Source organism: Notamacropus eugenii, chromosome 4 (genome assembly GCF_028372415.1).
Source record: "Notamacropus eugenii isolate mMacEug1 chromosome 4, mMacEug1.pri_v2, whole genome shotgun sequence".
Taxonomy (NCBI): Eukaryota; Metazoa; Chordata; class Mammalia; order Diprotodontia; family Macropodidae; genus Notamacropus; species Notamacropus eugenii.
This window is the reverse complement of record NC_092875.1, coordinates 76,784,611-76,805,531: the sequence shown is the minus strand read 5'-3', so window position 1 is coordinate 76,805,531 and position 20,921 is coordinate 76,784,611. Positions and strand designations below refer to the sequence as shown.

At 51.0% G+C, this 20,921-nt stretch overlaps 1 protein-coding gene across 13 annotated transcripts in view; it reads right to left on the bottom strand.

Moving 5' to 3' along the window:
• The window catches only part of ADGRL1 (adhesion G protein-coupled receptor L1), a 63,497-nt gene that overhangs the window by 4,417 nt on the left and 38,159 nt on the right, over nucleotides 1-20,921 (bottom strand). For 5 of the 13 annotated variants that reach the window (XM_072602101.1, XM_072602096.1, XM_072602102.1 and 2 more), the window contains 19 exons: nucleotides 18,992-19,101; nucleotides 9,760-10,560; nucleotides 8,704-9,018; nucleotides 8,152-8,255; nucleotides 7,718-7,903; nucleotides 7,242-7,280; nucleotides 6,868-7,051; nucleotides 6,421-6,543; nucleotides 5,060-5,274; nucleotides 4,197-4,367; nucleotides 3,536-3,745; nucleotides 3,082-3,302; nucleotides 2,682-2,748; nucleotides 1,860-1,951; nucleotides 1,348-1,516; nucleotides 1,073-1,201; nucleotides 803-899; nucleotides 557-685; nucleotides 143-160 (listed from right to left, as the gene is read on the bottom strand). In XM_072602101.1, the coding sequence (XP_072458202.1) occupies nucleotides 143-160; nucleotides 557-685; nucleotides 803-899; nucleotides 1,073-1,201; nucleotides 1,348-1,516; nucleotides 1,860-1,951; nucleotides 2,682-2,748; nucleotides 3,082-3,302; nucleotides 3,536-3,745; nucleotides 4,197-4,367; nucleotides 5,060-5,274; nucleotides 6,421-6,543; nucleotides 6,868-7,051; nucleotides 7,242-7,280; nucleotides 7,718-7,903; nucleotides 8,152-8,255; nucleotides 8,704-9,018; nucleotides 9,760-10,560; nucleotides 18,992-19,101 (3,380 nt within the window). Of the gene's footprint in view, nucleotides 1-107; nucleotides 161-556; nucleotides 686-802; nucleotides 900-1,072; nucleotides 1,202-1,347; nucleotides 1,517-1,859; nucleotides 1,952-2,681; nucleotides 2,749-3,081; nucleotides 3,303-3,535; nucleotides 3,746-4,196; nucleotides 4,368-5,059; nucleotides 5,275-6,420; nucleotides 6,544-6,867; nucleotides 7,052-7,241; nucleotides 7,281-7,717; nucleotides 7,904-8,151; nucleotides 8,256-8,703; nucleotides 9,019-9,759; nucleotides 10,561-11,306; nucleotides 11,473-12,006; nucleotides 12,092-13,157; nucleotides 13,199-13,396; nucleotides 13,744-14,704; nucleotides 15,480-15,570; nucleotides 15,586-18,991; nucleotides 19,102-20,921 lie in introns of those variants that run through there. The other 8 variants (XM_072602103.1, XM_072602109.1, XM_072602107.1 and 5 more) reach the window with 8 other exon arrangements.

Sequence of the window (20,921 nt, the reverse complement as noted above, 5' to 3'; positions counted from 1 at the left end):
GGGCCGAGCTTGACCCTGCCTAGAGAGGAGGGCAATCCTGTATGTTCTGACCCACACATGAGGTCATCCCTGTCTGGCAGCAGCTACTGCCTTAGACTGTCTCCCACCTCCTGAAATATTACTGGAAAAGGGTAGGACGTACTGGGCTCCCGGTAGCTCCCTGTAGGTTTGCATGAGGAGAGAAAAGAAAGAGGGTCAGAATGAGATTGGTCCAGAGAGATCATCTCCCAACTTCAAACACCCAGCTCCCGATCCAGGGCTTATGAAGCCTTCCCTCAAACAAAAACCTAGGTACCCTATGCCCAGCCCTCAAAAGAAGGGTCCTATTTCTCTTTTAAAACAACTCAATTTTGTGAACAAATACTTTCCTCACAACAACTCTGAGGCAAGCATTATACCCATTTTATAGATGAGGAAACTGAGGCTGAGACATGAACAAACTAGTCCATGGTGACACAGTAAGAGAGCTGCATTCTGAACCCAAGTCCCACACTCTTTCTGCTACAATCAACCATGCTGCCTTTCTCAGCTCTGTCCCCACAGGCTATGCTTTTACCTGGGGAGTTGAAGACAGGAGGTGAGGAGGGGTTGAAGCCCACAGACTCAGCAATGAGGGTATTGTAGGGGCTGGTCCCACCTCGAGGCTGCAGGACAGGGTTGGTTAGCAGGTGGTTCCCCATGGTGCCTAGCAGAGGACAGCCAGATGTCAGAGATCACCAAACATTCCAGAGTCTGACAGTTTCAGGGTGATGAAAGGAAACTGAGTCTAGAGTCAAGAAGGGCAGGGGAGTCAGCGTCTCACCTCGGTTCAGGGTTGGGGTACTGTTGATGTCTCCAGCCATGAAGGATGACTCTGTCTGCTTCCTCACGGTGTCATTCCACATCCTTCGAATCCGGCTCTGGGAACATAACAAGACAGACAGGGTGTGAGACGTGGCTCAAGTGCCCTTGGTGCCTAGAATGGTTGACTCTCCCTTTCCTTGGTGGACAGCCTCATCATCATAAGCCCCACCACTAAGTGGCTTTCCCAGCCCCAATAGGACTTGTGAGCTGCCGCAGCAGCCTCAGCTACCTGGGTCCCTGTATAGTAGCGGTTGTTGCTGCGCATGGCAGAGGTCTTGAGGGAGCCGTGAGCGCCTCCAGGGGGTGGCCTGATGCAGCAGTAGGAGTGGCGCAGGCACTTGCTATACTCCTTGTGCACCTGAGGGTGGATGGAGGAGGAAACAGCAGGTCAGGCCAAGGGGGAGAAGTAGGTCTGACTCACCCACTATGCCCAAAAGTCAAGTTACTAGAGAGAAGGAAAAAGTCCTTGGAGAGTGAAATCCAGAGGATAGAGACCCCTCTTACCTTCTTCTGCAAAGCGCAGTGAAAGACAAAGATGAAGACTCCCTGGAAGGCATTGAAGGTGGTGAAGAGATAGGCCATGACCACTGACTCCTTGTTGATGAAGAGGAGGCCAAAGGCCCAAGTGAGACCCAGCAGAAAGAGGAGGGCGATGGCCCCCAGGGCCCAAGACCTGTAAGTGGGGGGCAGGGCAGCAAGAGGAGAGAAACAGCATCTGAGTCATCCCTGTGCAGCAGCTTCTTGGAGGAAGCCAAGCTTCCAGAGCAAAGAAGCAGCTTAGGTTCAGCTGCAGGGTGTAGATGAAAGGTGGGGAGCGAGGGTGGGGCTTTTGGTAGGGGGGAACCATCCCTCAGTCCATCCAGCCCCAGCACAGTCACCCAAGGCTTCTGCCTCCAAGTTGGCAATAGGTAAACGAAGTCCTCAGTCAGGGGTCCGAGACAGTCCCCAGGGCTGAAGCTGGAGCTGAGGGCTCCTGGGAGGGGGGTTGGCTGAGTTGTCCTCAAGCCGTCACTTACTTGATGTTGTCCAGGCGGCTAGAGTCAGGTTTGAGCACGGAGGAGCTACGGATCATCTTGTGAAGTGTCACCATGAGGAACACTAGGTTCACCTGAGAAATGAGGAAAGGTGCAAAGACATGGTAGAGGGTGGGTTAGGCTACTTGGCTTAGCATGATTTTTTTCTCACCAAGATGTTCTTAGGATTTTGGTTAGGCCTGGTCTGAGACTGCTAAACACTGAAGGGAGACAATGCTGTTGCCTAACACTGGAAATGTGTTCTCACTCCATTACCAGGACCCAGAGGGTAGCCTGAGGCGGTTTCGTTTTTCCATTCCATTTGGAGGGATCAACCAAAGCAGCTTCACTTGTGTCTACACACCTCCCTCCCCTCAGATGGGAGTCAGACAACCTGGGTTGGAATTCTGGCTCTGTCACTTACTGCCTGCATGACCTTGGACAAGTATTTATCTTTCTGAGCCTCAGTTTCTCCATCTGTAAAATGAGGGGGTTGGTCTAAAGCATCTCTAAATTCTTGTCTGGCTCTGTAGAAGTGTGAGACTGGGAAGTACCCGCTGTATGGGGAAGATGAGAAACCATCCTTCTTTTGGGGAGACCAGACATCATAATTGGGAAAGAAAAGATTGAACACCACTGGTATGTAGTAAAGAGACGATTAGTCTCATTTCTTGGATCTTAAACAGAGCAGGGCAGAACAACAGAAATGTTGCTCCTTTTCAAATTTTGGGATAAGCTCCTTAGGAATGATTAGAAGAGTTGGGGGGTGAAGACCACTATGATTCAAGGGAGCCTGATGCATTTGGGGCCCTCCCTCTGACTCACCACAATGACAAATGAGACAGGCCCAATGAAACTCCAGATGAAATAATTGTCCACTCGGAGCCAGCAGCTGTCAGACAGGTAGAGGATAAGGTAGAGGTGGGAGGGGGCAGGGGGGAGGATAAGCATTGATATAGTGCCTACTATGATCTAGGTACTGTGCTAAGCACTTTACAAAGATCATCTCCTTTGAGAGAAGGACCCAGGGGACCAAATAGTCCCACCTCCACCACCAGTAGGACTCCCCATTTTGTCCCTGGGGGGCTGATTCTGCCTAATGGGGTTTCTATGGAGTCAAGTGGGTGCACCCTGGTCCCTGAATAGTCCCATCCAAAGGGCTAGTGCCATCTGGAGGTGTTGGAGAGCAGACACCAGAGAGACAAGGGGAAGAGCAAACACTCACGCCTTCTCAGTGCCGTAGCTGCGATAGTCGATTGCGGCAGCGATGCCTACAACCAGGGCTGGGAAGCAATAGCCTCCCAGGTAGTAGTACTTGGTGCGTGAGTACTCGCTCTCAAACACTTCCACCAACAGCAAGTAGAGATGTACACCCTCCAGACACAGCCAAGAGAAGGCAGCCAGGAAAAAGTAGTGCAGCAGCCCAGCAAAGATGGGGCAGGCGATCTAGGGGAACAGGCACCAGCCATGATGGGGAGTGGCCCTGCCCAGGCCAGCCCTCCTCCCATGCCCCCAATCCAGCTGGGCCCTTGAGCCCTGCTGCCCAACCCCCTCAAAGCTGGAGGGGCCCGATGTTGGCTCGTGATGGATGTGGCAAGCTTTGTGCTGATCCTCTCCTCAGGGAGGGAAATAAACCAGTCCTACCCCCTGGGCATCAGGCTCCCAGAACCCTGACTAACCTCATACTGGGTCTTATCAATGCCAACAAGGAAGAGAAGCTCAGCCAGGAAGAGGTTGATGCAAAGATTCTTGTGGATAGTGTTTCGGTCAGTCTGGAGCCCCCGAAGGAAGCAGAAGGTAGAGATGCAGATGGCCAGGCAGACTAGGGAGATCACAATGCCCACCCAAGTGATGACAGACAGCAGCAGCTCATTGATCCGACCTTGGTACTGGGGAGAAACCAGGAAGGGCAATTTTAGGATCTGTGACCCTAACCTTGACTTAACCAGGGCACCATTTGTAGGCAATTGCTAAGGACCTCGCTGGACCACCCATCTGGACCTTCTGCCCCTTCACTAGCTGACTGCTTCCCACCCTCTTGTGGATAGTATGCCCCCTTCCCCCATGCTCTGGAATGCCCATGGAGAAGTAATTAAACTAGTGCTTCCCCCTCAATGTTTGGGGAGAAGGAGGCAATTGAGACAGAGCCAGGAAAAGCAGTTCTTTCCCCTTGTACTTTCTGTTTGCTCCAGCCCCATGCCCTGAGCAAGGGAGGTATTGATGGTTCCCTATGTTCAGGAAGTTGGGATTCCCTTGGCATGCCTCATGTTGTAATGCCATGCAAAGCCAGGCTAACAAGCAGGCCCTGGCCCAGTAGAGCTGATGGAGCCACTGGCTTACGATCTCACGGTGAGCCATGAGCACGGCAAAGTTAGTGAGGTGGCTGCAGGCACAGGTGGTATGGGTCTTGTTGGAATCCACCAGACGACAGCCCTGGGTCGACCAGTAGCCCAGCATGGAACGCTCTGAGTAGTTCCAGAAGGAGCAGTTGGCATTGAAGTGGTTCTTGGCCTGTTGTGTGGTGGTAGTTGGGGGATGTCAGAGTATTACAGTGAGAGGCATCAGATCTGTGGAGTCCTCTCCAACCCCTCACCCCCACCAGGCTGTAGCACAGCCTCAGACACAGACTCAGAATTGGATAAGTGTCATGGGGTGGAGGCGAATCCTACTGGTCAGGGCTTTTAAAGTAAAAGTAAAGATGAAGACTTAGCACTCCATGCACAGTAGGAGGCAGTATAGTGAAAAAACCCACTGACCTAAGAAAGAGTCTAGAGTCTGGGTTTCAAACCTCAAATCTAGCTCTCAAAAACTATGTGACCTTGAGCAAGTCACAATGGCACTGAGTTTCAATATCCCCACATGCAACAAGGAACCAAGAAGATTCCCTTCAAAAATTCAACAATCTAGTTTAAAATGACCCTACCTGGAGGAGGGAGTACCCAATACTAGGAATCAGGACCTATAGATTGGGAATAGGAGCCCTGACAGTTTCCTTGAAGTGGTCTCAGTGCTGGGGAAACTGATAAGCTCATAACTGGGGATAGGGTCTGATAAGTTCTGCCCTGCCCATCCTCCCCTTCCCCAGACAGAGGACAAAATGGGACCCTTGGGGGAATGATGCTCTCCATAGGAAAGGCTCCTCAGAATCATCCTGAGGAGATGAGCATTGTGAGAGCAGGGCAGGGTTGATTTCCAGGGCTTACCTCTAGGTGGGCCACAGTGAAGATGACTGGATCCATGAGGAACACACGGCTTGATTCTTTGTTAATGGAGGCTGCAATGACTTGAGAGTTCACCACTAACGCAGCTCCCCCAGAGCCCCCGGAGCCTGCCTCACCTGCCAGCTTCACTGTGGCATTCTCCGTGGATAGAAAGAGGCCCAGGTTGTTATAAAGGATGAAGACAACTTTCACCACCCCTGGAATAGAGAGTTTGGTGGGAACCATCAGCACCAGTTCAAATACTTGCTCCAAGTTGATTATTTCCTACCTGTGTGACCTTGGGCAAATCTCTTCACTTTAGGCCTTCATGTCCTCAGTTGTAAATTGAGAGGGTTAGACCAGATCAGGATTTTTTTGCGTGTTTGGTTTTTTTTTTTAACTTCTATTGTACAATGGGTTCCTCTGGCATTGAAGCCCTCTGGGGAAGCCTATGGACCCTTATCAGAATAATGTATTTAAATGCTTAAAATAAAATAATTCAGATTACAAAAGAAACCAATTCTATGGAAATACAGTTCTCAGAATCAGAAAAGAAAAGTTCACAGATCCTCTCCTCACTCCAGCTTAGGAACCCCTGGCCTAAATGACTTCTAAAATCTTTTCCAGCTCTAAGTCACTGACTCACAGCACTGGGGAATTGGAAGAGGCCTGGGGAGCCCTCTGGTCAAACCAATACATGACAAGAACCCCCACTCTACCCCGTCCAAGAAGTGCTTGGGGAGCCTCTGCTTGAAGATGAAAAAGGAAGTCAAGCCCATTACATCCCAGCACAGCCTGTTCCACTCTGGGACAGCTCTGATTTTTGAAACAGTTTTCTTGACATTAAATCTCAGTTTGCTTTTTTGCAATTTTTTCTATCTATTACTTGTCTCTGCTGTCTGGGGCCACACAGGGCATATCTAATCCTTCTTCTATTTAACAGAAAGATTGAGACACCTGAAAAGAGCAACTATGCAGCCAGTTTTATTCTCTGGGCTAAATGTCCCCAATACTTAGATGGTGTAAATTTGAGGCCCTCTGCCATTCTGGTTACCCTCCTTTGAATGTTGTCCAGCTTATCTACATCCTCTCCACATGGACCACAGGGCTACAATACTCCACACGTGGTCTGACCAACGTGGATAGGGTGGAGGAGGATGGCACAAGCACTTTATTATTCCTGGAATTTAACGAATGACTTCTGGAGTCCCACCTCGGAGAAAACCCCATTTACTCTGCCCTCTTTAGTTTCTGAGATACCCCTCAGCTCCCACGATGAAGTTGAGGGCTGGCATGTTACTAGAGTTCAGCGATACATTCCTGAATGGGTTCCCTTCCTCCCCCCTTCCTCCCATGGTACTGACCATTACGGCTGTTCTGTTTGATGGTATTGGCAGAAAGTTGGATGGAGTTTTCACTGGGGTACTCCTGGGGGAACACCAGTTCTTGGACCTGACCCTCGGTGTTCAGTACGGTAACCTCGAGTACTGTGGAGGGACATGAGAAAGTGCTTGAGCACTTTTGGCTCTGGCCTCCACCATCCAAGGGCCTGGAGAAGGAACCCTATGGCAGGAGGTTGGCAAAAGGAGCTTGACATGGAGCTATCCCTCCCTAATGGCCTAAAGTCTTCTTGTCCATGCATAAGTGCCTATGTTCTAGGCAGGTTCCAGGTTTGTTATTAAATAGGTCCAGGTGGGATATTGGGTTCCCGGCATGTTTTGGGGGTATGTCTACATAATCTAGTCAGATCTTCATCTTCTGAGGCTGGGCAGCACTGTGTTTCCTGGTGTGACCTCAGGAAGAATACTCACCTACATTCTGCTTTGCAGTGAGGAATCGAGCTGGTTCTTTGACATTGTCAGCTAGCAGGAAGGCCCCCTCCTCCAGGATGTCCAGCAGCATGGTGGCTGTGTGCACTTGTTCTGTGGCATTCATGTCTTTCCATGACTCCAGGGCCTCTGGGCGAAGCAGGTTATCCACTGTCTCCACCACTGCCTGTGGGGGTGGGATAAGTAAGACTGAGAGTGCCTGCTCTAGTCTGACTATCCCAGCTCCACTTTCCTTCCAAAGTCTCGAAGGCCCCTTTCCAGCCCTCTAGTCATTCTTAGCCTTGCATACCCTGGTCCCTAATGCCCCTTGGTGCCCACATCCCTCAGCTCTAGCTGGGGCATTGTCTCCATCTCACCTTGATATAGTCTTTGCAGGTCCTCTCTCGCTTGTGCATCTAGGGCAGGAGAGAGATGTCAGACTCAAAACCCTAATACCCATGCCTCGCCTCCCAGCCCCATTCTGTCTCAGTTCCGTTCTCATCATGTCACCAGCTCATCCTGACTGCTAGCCAAATATCTGGCTTCCAAGGTGAGCCCAGTATCTAATTTCAGCTCTTCCTGACCTCACAAGGTGGTTCAGGTGTTATAGCTGCTAAACCTCAGCCTTTATAGTTCTTGTTTCCTTTTTCAACCAGGGGAGTTGTGAAGGTGTGCCTCACAAAGGGGATGCAGAATTGCGAGGCACAGACAGCTCAGAGGCTCTACAATGGATGGAGGCTCACAATGGGTGACACCCAAGTCCCACTAGAGTGTCTTTTTTTCCCCCATACCTAGGCCTAGGGGATGCTTTTAGTTTCCCCAATTCTCCCAGGACACCCATGAGTAAGCCAACCTTGTTGTAATTCTTGCCAGCTGACTCCCGCTCGATGGGCCGGAGAGCCTGCAGCTGGGCATCCAGGATGTCTAGCAGCTGCTCCATTAGCTTCACTGAAGATGAGACATCACCCGCGTAGATAGAACCCCGTGTATGGCGGGCCAGCTCACTGGCAATGTTGGCTGCATTCTCACCACTCTTGATCTGGAGGCAGGAATCCTGTACCATGACTATTTTCTTCTATACTTCCCCAGTCACTCCCAGCTTATTGAAGTTCTCCCTGCCCAGATCCTGTGCTTGAAAACCCTATGATGGTCAGCTTTTCTACTTCAGTTCCTCACCTCTCCCCAGTAACCTAGGAACTCCCTCTCACATTCATCTCCCATTAAACTTTTCCATCCCCATGACCCAGCGCTTCAAGATGTGATAGAGTAAGGGCAAAGTGCTGGTACCTTCTGGGCCACCTGGTTGACCCAGGGGGAAGTACAGTTGCTGAGATCCGGGCCTCGGGGGTTCCAGAGCCCCAGGGCTGGTAGACACTGGAAGGAAGCGATTCCTATGAAGATGGGCAAAGACAGGAGACAAATGGGAGAGGAGAATGAGGAGAGAAAAAACAACGAGAGAAAGACAGATAAGTGAGGAGGAGGTGGTGATAAGAAAGAAAATAGGAGAGGACCAAACAGAGAATAGGATAGACCAAGATAAGGTTTGGGAACAAAAGGATGGGATGAGACAGGAGAGGGGAGAATGGAAAGACAGAGATGAGAAAGGGCCAGAGGGACAAAGTTGTGGGAAGCCAATGGACAGTCAGGGGCACTATCATTATGTGTTGATATTTTCTATCTACCCTTTCCTCTTCCCCTAATCCCCACTGTTCTTTGCCCCCAACCCATAAACATAATCTGATCTTTTTAAGCCTAGGGAGAACACTTTCCACTCTTCCACAGTGGGAATTAGCAATCACCACCCACCCATTCCCCTTGGAAGGGGAGGAAGTCACTCACCTCGTGTGCCCTTGGGGCAAGGCCTTTCTACCAACATTCCTTGCTGGGTGGCTGGCCATTGGACCCTCCGAACCTCTCGGGGCTCACAGAATAGCTCAGGTGACACGTGCAGGTTGGGGGCAGGGGGTCTCCGAGTGCTAGGAGCTGGTGCTGTGGCAGGTGGCACATCAGGCCCCAGCTGATTGATGGCACCCACAGGGTGAGTAGTGAGGGGTGCTCGACGGAGAGGTGTGGTAGCAGCAGGTGAGGCTGTGCTTGTCAGTGGGGTAGGTCTGGCTGTGGTTGTCGTGCTGAGGGGGGGTGAAGTGGCTGGGCCTATGTTGCAGTGGGGTGATAGAGACAGTGTTAGAGGTAGATCTTTTTGTGCCCTCTCCCCCATTCTCAGACATATCAGACTCTGGTATTCCGAATCGCCCTACTCTTGACCATCTTGTTACTGTGTCTCCTCATAAGGACAGGAAATGTTCTGGTCCCCTGAGGATTCCTACTTCCCTCCATGTCTGGTGTGGCCAGCCTTTCCACAGCCTTACCACAACAGTTAGGACAGCTCTTACCCAGACATACGGCATAGATTTGAGGCCCTGTGCTATTTTGGTTACCCTCCTTGGGACGTTCCAGCTTATCCACATCCTCCCCGAATGCAGTGCCCAGGACCACAATACTCCAGATGTGGTCTGACCAACCAGGATAGAGTAGGGTGGCACAATCACCTCATTATTCCTGGAATCTAACAAATGACTTCTGGATCCCCACCCTGGAGATGGACCCCAAGATCGCTGTCAGGCCATGTGGAAAAAGCATCTTTTTTTTTAAGTCAGGAGACAAGTTCAGATCCTGGCTTTTCTATTTAATGACTTTGGGCAAGTCATTCAACTTGAGCCTCAGTTTTCTTATCTATGAAATGAAGGAGTTGAACTAGATGAACTCTAAGGCCTCTTTTCTAGACGTCTATCCTACACGTGAGATGGTTTTAAGAATAATGTCAAAGATTTTCATTCCTGAGTCTAAGACCAAAGTACTATCAATGGCCATCCCTGGGTCAGAGGTTGTCCTTACCAGCACTAGGGTCTGGTGGTCCAAACTCAAGACCGTAGCGCACCACAAAGTAGTTGTTCCACACATAAAGTTGATTGTCACGGGGATTGTAATCAACTGAGGAGACAAACTGATAAGGGTTGGGAAATGCCAAGCTGACGGGCTCTTCTCGGTTGGCATTGGTGTTGAAGGCATAGTCGACTCGGTTGCCAGCAGCCTCGCTGTCATCATCCACATACACCGAACGCAGCACATAGAGGACACCACAAACCATGAAGGCATTGGAGGCTGATCGCTTGTCATAGCCTGTCTCCCAAGTACCCTCAAAGCGCAGGGTGTAGGGATTGAGCTGGCTTACCACCAATCGCCCATTGTTGCTTTCTGTGGCATAAATGACCCACAGCCCATTCTCGTCCACTGCAAGGTCAATATCTGTCTTGCCCCCCCAACGATAGGGTGAGGTATCATGGTAGTTAGCAGTGTTGATCACCGTCTCCCCACTCTTGATACGCGTCCGTAGGTCATACTTGACAATGTTTCGAGTTCGTTCCTTATTGTAGAAGACAGCACCATCATAGACCACAAAGCCTGTGCCATCCACACGGTTGGGTAGGCGGTAGGTGGTGGTGTGGCGGGCAGCCACATAATCCTCCCATGATGCATATTCGGTCAGTGTGTCTGTTCTGTAGGGGATCCAGGGCATCACATAGATGCGATCCCCAGCTTGTAGTGGGTCCTTGCACCATGCCCCTGATTGGTGCTCTGACTCATGTGTAGATGTGGCCTCCAGCACCTTCTGAAGAGTCCCAGGGCAAACGAAGACTGGGCCAGGGGCAGGCAGGATAGGGGAGGTAAGGGGGGTAGAGAGAAGGCACAGGGAGAGAGAGAGAGAGAGAGAGAGAGAGAGAGAGAGAGAGAGAGAGAGAGAGAGAGAGAGAGAGAAAGGAGAAAGGAGGAATCGATCATAGGAGGCCAGGTTAAAAAGCAGGTCTCCCCTCCTGCAGCTGCAGTCACGGTTGCTTGGTGGGACTGGTGATGGGAAAGGAGTATCTGGGGTGGGGATGGGGCACCTCCCTTGCTGTTCCCTGCCCTGGACAGGTTACCTCTGGAAGCTGAGAGTGATAAGTCAAGACCTGGTTAGTAGGTGGGAACATAACCCTTCTTTCTCATATGTGGCAGATAAGAGATTGCACTGGCCAGGGATAAAGAGTTTGCTTTGACACCTCCCCTAAGTGGTCACGTAGATTAACAATTACAGGTATATCCCCTTATCTTTTTTCACCCACTCCCCACTTTGTGCCTCTATTTTTCTCCTTCAGGAAGTCAATCAATATTCCTCTGTTTCCAAGGGTGTGTTTTGGAAGACCCACACACTCTCCTCCATTGGGAGACCGACTGTGCCCCACTTTTTCTGCCTGGAAAACTTGAAGGGGCTTTGGGCTTCCATACTAGTGGTGTTGCTGGGAGACTCTCCCATACCACTGGCACTGTCTAGGATCCTCCCCAATCAGAGGTGGGTGTTAAGGGGCCCCCCACGCCTCTGGTGGTGTTGAAGGGCTCCTTCTCACCAGTAGTGCTGTCAAGGCCTCGCCCCACGGTGGGGGGAGGGGAAGGGGTATCAGCTCTTCCAGGGATGGTTATAATGATGCTGATGATGGTGGTGATGATGATGAAGCCCAGTCTTCCCCACACAATAAAGAGCAAGGAAAAGGTTTCCCAGGGGCAAATTCCAGCCTAGGATAGGGGGCGGAGGGGGGTGGTGCCCCTCGCCCTCTGACTGGTAGGGTTTCCCTAAGGGGTCACTACACGATCATTTCAGCAACAGACACTGGCACTCGTGCACATGGGGGGAGGACTGGCGTGAAGACGGAGGGAGGAGGCAGGGAGAGGAGGGGGGAAGGGCAAAGGACAGCTATGCGGCGAAGAGAGACAAGGGAGGGGAGGGGGCGGCGGCGCCAATCCTGGGTCCGAGGCGAGCCCGAGCGAGCCTGGGAAGAAAAGGTTAATAATGCTGGCGGAAGGAGAGAGAGAGAGAGAAAGAGAGAGAGAGAGAGAGAGAGAGAGAGAGGAAGAGAGAGAGAGAGAAAGAGAGAGAGGCTGGAGAGGGGCGAGCAGAGAATTCACTCCAGAATCCAGGCCCGCCCAGGATTACTCGGGTGCAATCCCAGGTCCGGCCAGGAGGGGACGAGGGAGGGAACGAGAATCTAGGATGAAGACAGGGCCCCCCCAACCACCGCCTCCCTCTCCCTCCCCCGCCCCCCGATTTACCTGCGGCCGTCCCGGGCTCGGGAAGAGGGATCAAGGCAGCGTTGGTGTCAGAAAGGTGGGGGCCCCGCCCCACCCCCCCCATTCCCTGAAAAGGAGGAAAACCTGGACTGCATCTCTGTGTCCAGCTCTGCCCTGCCCCTCCCTTCTCACCACCCGAGGACTGAACTGAAACTACTGTAGCCCTACCCCGATACACAGTGGTGGTGCGGACTCCTATTAATGATGGGGGCCAGTTCCCCCCACCTCCACCCCCACCCCAACATGGGCCGCTTCTCGTCTTTCCCGCAATATCTAATCTCACCCGCATTAAAAAAAAAAAAGCTCAGGCACAAGATCATAATTATTAAAATTTTAAGATCGTAGAGTCGGAAGAGACCCTCTAGTCCAGCGGTTCTTAACCTGGGGTCCGCAGACCCTCAAGGGGCAGGGTCTGGGGACAGATTTCGGGATGTTTGTGAACTTGGATGGGGAGGAAATGACCTTTATTTTCACTAATGCCTAACTGAAGGAAATCTTCAGTTATGATTCTAGAAGAAAAAAAATGAACATTCTGCGAAGGGCTTTGTAGGTTCGGCCAGACTGCCAAAGGGGTCCAAGATACTAGAGCTACTGCTCTAGTATGAATATTTGACAGAGGAGGAGAATGAGATCTAGCAAGGTTAAGGCACTTGCCCAAGGTCACACCAGTAGGAAGTAGGTCAAAAATTCAAATTCAAGTGCTCCTGACCCGTTTCTGCACTCTTTCCACTATCCCCATAATGCTTCCCCCCAATAATATCTAGTTTTTCTTCTATGTAGGATAGTTTCCATTCTCCCCCATCATGGAATAGCAGGTTTTAATTTGCCCCTGAACCACAATATATTTCCAGTATTCCCCACCATACAACTGAAGCTGAATTGTACCATCTCCCTTATTTCAGGGACTACATGCATTGAGTACAATGTGGTTAGGTGGTTCTGGGAGACTCATCCCTCCAGGGTCTCTGCCCCACCTGAAACCAAGGCCATGAGGGCGTGGAAGAACATGGGGAGCTAGGGTCCTGGGATCCGAAGTGAATTCTCTGCTTTCACTCAGCTCCTTTCTGAAAGGGCTGGCCTAGTGGGCACAGGGGAGGGAAGGAAGTGTCTCAGGGCCCCTCTTGGACACTGACCTGAAGGGACAGCAGCAGGTAGCCATCGCCTCTCAGGCATCCTAGTTAACCGGGGGAATTCATGGGTGAGACATACAGAATTTGCCTAGGGTCCATGTGGGATAGGTTTTTCCCACTTCCCCAGTTTCTTGGAGATCCTCAGAGGGCCCCAAAGCATGAAGCAGGCAGAAGCTTCTCCCATGTAACAGGGTGAGGGGAAACTGAGGCACAAAGATAGTGAAAGAACCTAGGAAACTTACCATCCATAGGTCTTGCTTCCCTTTGAAGTGGGGATTCCCTGGAGGGTTCTGAATGAGGGTGGGTATCACCATAGGCATTCATTCCCTCAAGGGGATTTTGGCTCAGTTTAAGAGACTGGCATTGGGAAGGGAAGTAGGTACACACCAAAGATCCCAGGGCCCTTTGTCCATCCATCTGTCCATTTATATCTTTATCCTTCTGTCCCTGCCACCCAGGGCTTCTGCCAGCCAGCTCAGGCATACATACTTTAGGTTCTTTGTCCATCCTATCCTGGTATTAGCTCACTTGACTCAGGCTGTCTCAGGTTGAGAGTGATGACTCCTTCCCCTACCCCTTTGTGCCTCAGTTTCCCCCTTTTTCCATGCTGGGTTTTCTCTGCCAGGTGAGTGGGGGTTGGTGTGTATGTAGTATGGTGGTGGTGGTGGTGGTGGTGGTGGTGGTGGTGGGGACAACACAGGGTCTTGGAGTCTGACCTGGCAGAGGGTGAAGGAAGAATAAATTGTTAGCAATAATACTGGGGAAGGGGGGCAAAAGGGGAGGGAAGAGCAGGGTCTGTGCGCATGGGTTTGGCCCTTAACCACAACCAGCAAGTGGTCGTCCCTATGGGTGTGTCCACCCAGCAACATGTCACCCTTCCCCAAAACCAGGAAAGAGAATAATCCAGAGCCGGAGTGTCCAAGCTGTGCCTGCAAGGAGAGCGTCGGGGGCGGGGTGCCAGGAGGAAGAGAGATTCAAGGAAAGAGAAGGGGGTGAGAAAGGAGGGATGGGGTGGGCGGCAGGGACCCAGAAGGGCTGACTGCCCAGGTCTCCTACAGGAAGGGGAAGGGTAGGGAGGGAGAACAGCTCAGCAATATCCCCCTTCCTCATAACAGGGATACTCCATGTACCGTAATTTCAGGGCCAGAAGGCATACTAATACCCAGCTCCTTGCCTCTTGCAGGTGGCACCTTAATGCATTCCAGATTTGCCATTTTTAAAACTCTGAGGAAGAGAGACGCCGTCTGCCCACCCCAACCCAAAGTCTTTAAAAGAGACCTGAGGTCAGGATTCTGTCTTGCCCACAATATGCACTTCACCAATCTCTTTTCCCAAGTGGAGGATAGTCTATATAGGCGTGAAATTACGGTACTCCTGGAAGCGCCCCTCCCCCTCCCCCCCCCACTCTCCTCTGGCCCACTAACCACAACAGCCCAGAAGAAACCCTGACTGCAGCTTCGAAAATATGGAAAAAAAACCAAAACAAAACAGAGAAAGCCCCACCCCACTCCCAAACCACACACATCTCCGAGCCCCGCCCCCTTCCCCACCTTCCCATCTACGGCAGGACACTGTCCCAGGTCTCTCGGTTCCTGACTTGGAAGGGCTGAGCAAGGCAAGGGGTGGGGGCGGGGAGGACTGGTACTCCATTCTCCAAAACACCTCTTTGCCTTGGAAACTCCAAAGTGAGAAGAGAGCTTCAGTAGCTGTCAGAAGCCAGTGGAATAGTCAGCTCCCCCAAAGGAAAATGAACCGTACCCCTTTTCCTTCCCTCCCCTCCGTTCCCCCCTCCAAACCCAAACCCAATTCCAGAGAAAGCAGAGGAAAGAAGGAGATAAATGACCCCCAGTGGGGGGAGAGAGGGAAGGAAGTCTTAGGGGAAAAGTTGGGGTGGGCGGTTTGGGGAGAGAGAGTGAGGTGCATACCCCCTACTCCCCAAACAAACTAGCCCTGGTTGCTTATATATTTCCCCTGAAGGAGGCAAAAAGAGGCATGAGAGGCTGTCAGGTCCCTGACAGGGGTCAAGGACTAGGTGAGAGAAAGAGAAAGAAAGAGAGAGAGAAAAAGAGAGAGAGAAAGAGAAAGACACACAGAGAGACAGAAAGAGAGAGACAGACAGAGAGGAGAGTCCGGACCTCAGAGAGAAGCCCCTCCGTGGGGTTGTCAGGAGGGCAGAAGAGCCCGTGGCTGGCACAGGGGGGTTGCTCCCAACCTGGCAGGGGGCACCAGGGACTGAGAGCATCGACTTGATTGGGAGGGGAAGAGGGGAGGAAGGAGAAGGTGGGGCGGGGCGGGGCAGGGTGGGGCAGAGGAGGGAGCAGGGGGAAATGGGCGGGGGGGGGCGGGTCACATTAAGTATAGGCACGGGGAGAACAAAATGTGAGTTAGGGGTTAGCATTGGTAACAGTGCGTTTACCTTTCTGCTCCACTTCTACTTTAAGCATCGGAAGAGAGAGAGAAAAACAATTGAAAAAGGGTGCAAGAAAAAAAGAGAAAAAAAGAGATTAAATTGCTTTTTGTTTCTTTTCTGGCAATGCATCCCCTTCTCCTTTTCCTTCCTTACACCTGCTTCCCCAACCCCTTAGCACCTCTCGGCCGCCCCCTCCTCCCTCCATATCCCTTCCATCGGGGCAAGTGCGGGGGGCTGGGGGAGTGTCTAGAGAGACAGACACAGAGAGACTTGGCGGAGGGAGACAGAGAGAGAGAGAGAGAGAGAGAGAGAGAGAGAGAGAGAGAGAGAGAGACTTGGCGGAGGGAGACAGACTTGGCGGAGGGAGACAGAGGGCCCGATGACAGGGGCAGGCACAGAAAAGGAGGCAGACAGAGGGAGAAGGAGAAACACCGAGGCAATTCAGAGCAAAGGGAGCAGAGACAAAGAGACAGAAGGATGCAAGGAAGAGAGACACGGAGAGACGGACAGAGGGGAGACTGGGGGCTGGGAACGCCAGCTGCGAGGCTGCTGCTTCACACGGAGCCCTCAGCTGAAGTGTCTGGGCTGCCTTCCTGAAAGAAAAGCTGAACAACTGAGCCTGGCTGGGGCAAGCCGAGAGGGGCGCGAGGAAGAGCCGGCCAGCCTTGGCCGCTCCTGGCACCCTCTCCTTTCTCTGGGGGCCCAGGGAGGAATGGGGTCCATGGTTTCTGATGGCTCAGGCCCCCTGCTCCAGGTGATCAAGCTCTGTGCCCCCTCACTCAATGCCCTACAGAGTTTAAGTAACCCACTCTAATCCAGGCAGAATAAACACAGGAAGAGAAAATCAGAGACACAGAGAGCAAAAATAGCACAACAACAACAACTCACTTTATATCGTGTTTGAAAGTTGGCACAGTGCTCACACACAGAGAGACGGGCAAGGATGGAGAGGAAAATACACACGGACATCAAGAGGGGGTCAGTGTTACACAGAGAGGGACAGAGGTGGAGGGAGGGCCAGATGGAGAGAAACAAAGTGCCAGAGATAAGGTGACAGACTGATGGAGAGACACAGTGGGGTCTGGGGGAAGAGGAGGGAGGGGCCAGGGGCGGTAACAGACACTCTCCCTGCAAGGGTGACTGAAACTCCGAGTTCCCTAGCCAAGCTAGCCTAACCAAGGAGCTGGGTGCTCCACACGCACACACCTGCCCGTGGCCCGGCAGGCACCTGGGGGAGGAAGGGGGGGTGAGGGAGTTAGACTGCACTCAGCTGCAAAGCAAAGTGGCTGTTAGTTGGGCGTGTTCCATTGGGTCCCTCCCCCTTCCCCCAGCCTCCACCCGCAGCCCACCCCAGACCTCCTGGAGAGGCCTCCACAGCAGCACTGGGGTCCCCCATCTCTGCTACCAGGGGAAGGCCTGCCTCACCAATCTGACCTCCTCCCCACCTGCTATTCTCTCCCCTTTCGGCAATTCTTCCAGCGTCCCCTAGGCTGGTCTTGTTCTGGCTCTCTGGGAGTTGGACACGCCTCCCTGGTCACTTGATCCAGAACCTCCCGCTTCTTCCCAGCCCTTCTGTCCTTCCTCAGGTCTAATGTTGTCCTGCCTAACACTAACTCCAAGCCATGTCTTGTCCCAGCTCTGACGGCAGGAAGAGTTTATGTCCTTCCATACCCTGCCTTGAACTGAGGCTGCTTACGATCAGCACCTGTGGAGTTCACTTGCACCTAATCTAAGTCCTTTGTGGGCCTTTCTTGTAGCTCTGTGTGTGCATTCTGTTTTTCTCATTAGACCTTGGAATATTCAAGGATAGATCAGAGCAGGGACTCCTTGTGAATGAGGATTATGCCCCACCCATCTTCTGTGTGTTCCTCATGCCTAAGACAAGACTCTGCCCACAACACTCCATCCATTTCTTATTTCATCTCTTACTGGGCCTGTCTCCAAGCTCTTCCTTCATTCCTTTCAACTTGTGGAGCTCAGGGCCAGACCTAGAGATCCAATAGCCCAACTACACAGAATTTAATGTAGGTTAATATGACTCTAAGAACCTTTTACTTTATGCTCGCCTTTTCATGATGCCTCAGAGTTCACTCTGACCCTGGGATCTCTGTCAGCCTATTTTCTTGCCTGGGTAACAAGGGTGTAATAATATTTGCACTGACTTTTCAGTATTTATATGCTGGTTTCTATTATATTCCCTGCTATCCCAACATCAGTGGGTGAGTTGGAGGTGAGGGCAGGGATGGAGAGAGATTGTGCCCAGTGCTGTGTGGGGGAGGGCTTCAACGAGGAGAGAGGGGCTTTCCCCTTAGGTGGTAGCTGGATGGAGGCCTTGGGTGCTGAAAGGAAAGGATGAGGAATCAAAGGAGAAAGTTAAGGAAGCACATAAGCGATTTCCCTCAGCATAGACGGCCACCTGTGAGAAGAAATTAAAGTGGGTGGGGATGGGGAGTGGGGAGGGAATTACCAGGGCCTCCTGCTCCCCCTGCCCTTCCCCAACCCCCAAAACATACATACTGGGGGCCTTCACTTCTCCCTTTCCACCTCCCCCCAAGTCCTTGCTTCCAAATTGGCTATAAGAAGCTGGGGGTGGGGATAAGGGTGAGGAGGGAAGGAAAGAAGGGGAGCAGGAAAGAAGGGAAATGGTGGTGGTGGGGGAGGGGAGAGTAACCGAGGAGGAGAAGAAACCCTTTCCCCAGCTCCCTGGCTGCTCCCCCTGACAGGGTCTATTACAGATGAGCTCCTGGCTCCTTAAATCCTCTCCTTGTGGCCTCCAGGAGGGTCTCCAATAACCACTCCCAATTGAAAATGGTGGAACTTCCTAAGTAAACAGGAAGTAGTGTTGTAGAGATGGAAAGGCAGACTGAAAGGAGCAGTGCATCTCCTTGAAGATGTATTGGCCTCACTCACCCCCTGGGGTTTGGTATCAGCCATCCCCCTCTGGTCCAAGAGCCTAGAGGCCTTGGCAGGCACATCCTGTAACATGGGAGATCCAAAGGAATAAGGACACAAAGATCAAATTGTGGGGCCACAAGAGTGTGACTGTGAGAGAGATGAACATGAGGGTGCATGGAGAGAGCAGATGCAGCGGCAACGGAGGACAGGAGAGTGCGAGAAAGAGGAGAAGGTATGAGGGAAAGACCGGGAGATGGAGATGGGATGGGAGTGCTCTAGGGAGAGAGGACCGAAGGTGAGGGAAAGTATGAAGATGTGAGGCAGAGGTTATGGGTGACAGAGGGAATGTGACTATATCTGAAGGGCCCAGGGTGAGAAAGTGGGAAGAGACAAAGCCTGTCCCATAGCACCCTGTGCTGTGCCTCCTTCCTTGCTCCCACCCAGGCTCCACAGGGACACAGGTGTCTCCTCCTCACTCGGTGCGGGGGGAGAGGATGGGGCCCGTGTTCGTGCGAGGAACAAGGTGACTCACTGTAGGGGACACAGTCGTACTGCACCTCCAGGTACTTGTAGGTCCCAGGACAGGGGTCTGGGAAGGCATCAGAACCGGCCACCACCACACACTGAGTTCTGTTGTTACACCTGTGGAGAGACATAAGGCCGTGATGAGAGGCAGGACAGAGAAAGGGAATCCCCCCTTGTCTTTTGGCCTTATACTGCCCCTCCCTCTTTCCCCTTACCAAGGAAGGACATGGGAAAACATTCCAGAGGGAGGGCTAGGACCCAAGTGGTGGGTGAAGCCTGGAGGGAGTGGTGGGGGGAGAGGGCTGAAGCAGAGTAAACCCTCTTTCTCTTGAACCTTTAGTCAGACACACTTCCTGCCTCTGCTCCCAATGGATCATTGAATGTGTAAATCTCCTCTCTCCTATTAGTGTGTGATTTTGAGGTGGCCACATTCATTAGATTATTTCTATATTTTCAAGTTTTCAGGGTGTCTGTTTACCTTGTGCTAATAACAAGAAAGTATTGCCTAGCTAGCCACTTGGCCTTCAGGGTGCCGAGGCCCAGCTGGATCTTTACATGGTGAAAACAGCTGCTCCCAGGCTGGGTGGGAGGTGGATCTCTGGTCCCTTTTATCACCTTTCCAAAGAGATGATGGAATTCACTCCTCAGGCAGAGGCTTGGGGACAACCTCACTGAAGGATGGGGGTCTGTCGCAGCCCACAGAGCCAGGCAAGGGGAGTAGTGCGGAACCATGGACCATTTTTCCTGGCTAATACCTGCGTTCATCATTGGGGTTTTGAAAGTTCGTTAAACTTTCTGGTTTGTTTAATGATGTGAATTATTGCTGTCTTTTAAAAATAAAATAAAAAATTTCAGAACATCTACAAAAACAAACAAACAAACAAAACTTGCCAGCTTCCTGTAGTTTGGAGCATGGTATGCTGGGGAAAAAATACTGAACTTGGAAAAAGATAGACTGGAGTTTGAATCCTGACTGTGATACTCACTGATAAGCTGTGTGACCATGAAACAGTCAACTAACCTCTCAGTTTCTTTCTCATTTATGAAATGGAAAAAAGTAACTTGCAGTGCTAGTCTCTAAGAGCTGTTGTGAGAAAAGTGACCTGTAAACTTTAAAGTGCTATAGAAATGTGAGAGGTTATTAATACTTAGGCATCACAGTGGATAGAGCTCTGGGCCTGGGATTAGGAAAACCTAGTTCAAATCGGGCATTAGATACATCCTAGATGTTTGACCCTGGGTAAGTCATGTAACCTGTGCTTGCCTCAGTTTTCTCATCTGTAAAATGGGGGTAATAATAGTACCTACTTCCCAGGGTTATCACAAGGCTCAGTAAGATGAAATAATAATTATAAAGCACTTAGCACAGTGCCTGGCATATGATAAGTGCTATAGAAAGTTATTTATTATTATAGAATTATATGTGATAGAAATTATAAAATTATACTTTAATATGTAGATGTATATCTATACATAGATATATATTGTAGAAATTAAAGAATTATATATGACAGAAAATTATGTTATTATAACTTAACATAACTTATTATAAATTTCTATATTACAAAAAGTTATATATTATTATAGGAAATTAGTTATTATTATGATGATTGCTAATACTAATCATGTTAAGTCCATCTCCCTTCTCCCCCTCTTGCCCCACCATAGGCAGGCATAGGACTGAACACAGACCAGGTGTCAGTAAAGGTCTGTTTGCTTGATTATATTCAGCATTTATGTATTCATTTGTTTCCAGAACCAGAGAATGATGTTCACTTATTCATTCCTTTGACAAGCTGTCTTTGAATACTTAGGCTGTGGAACATATACCCTGACCTCAGAGAGCTTGTTGCTTACTAAGGGGATGATACATACGTGCTAAGATACTGATGGAGGGGAGCTATAAACCAGGCCAATTTTGGAAAATGATTAGGAAT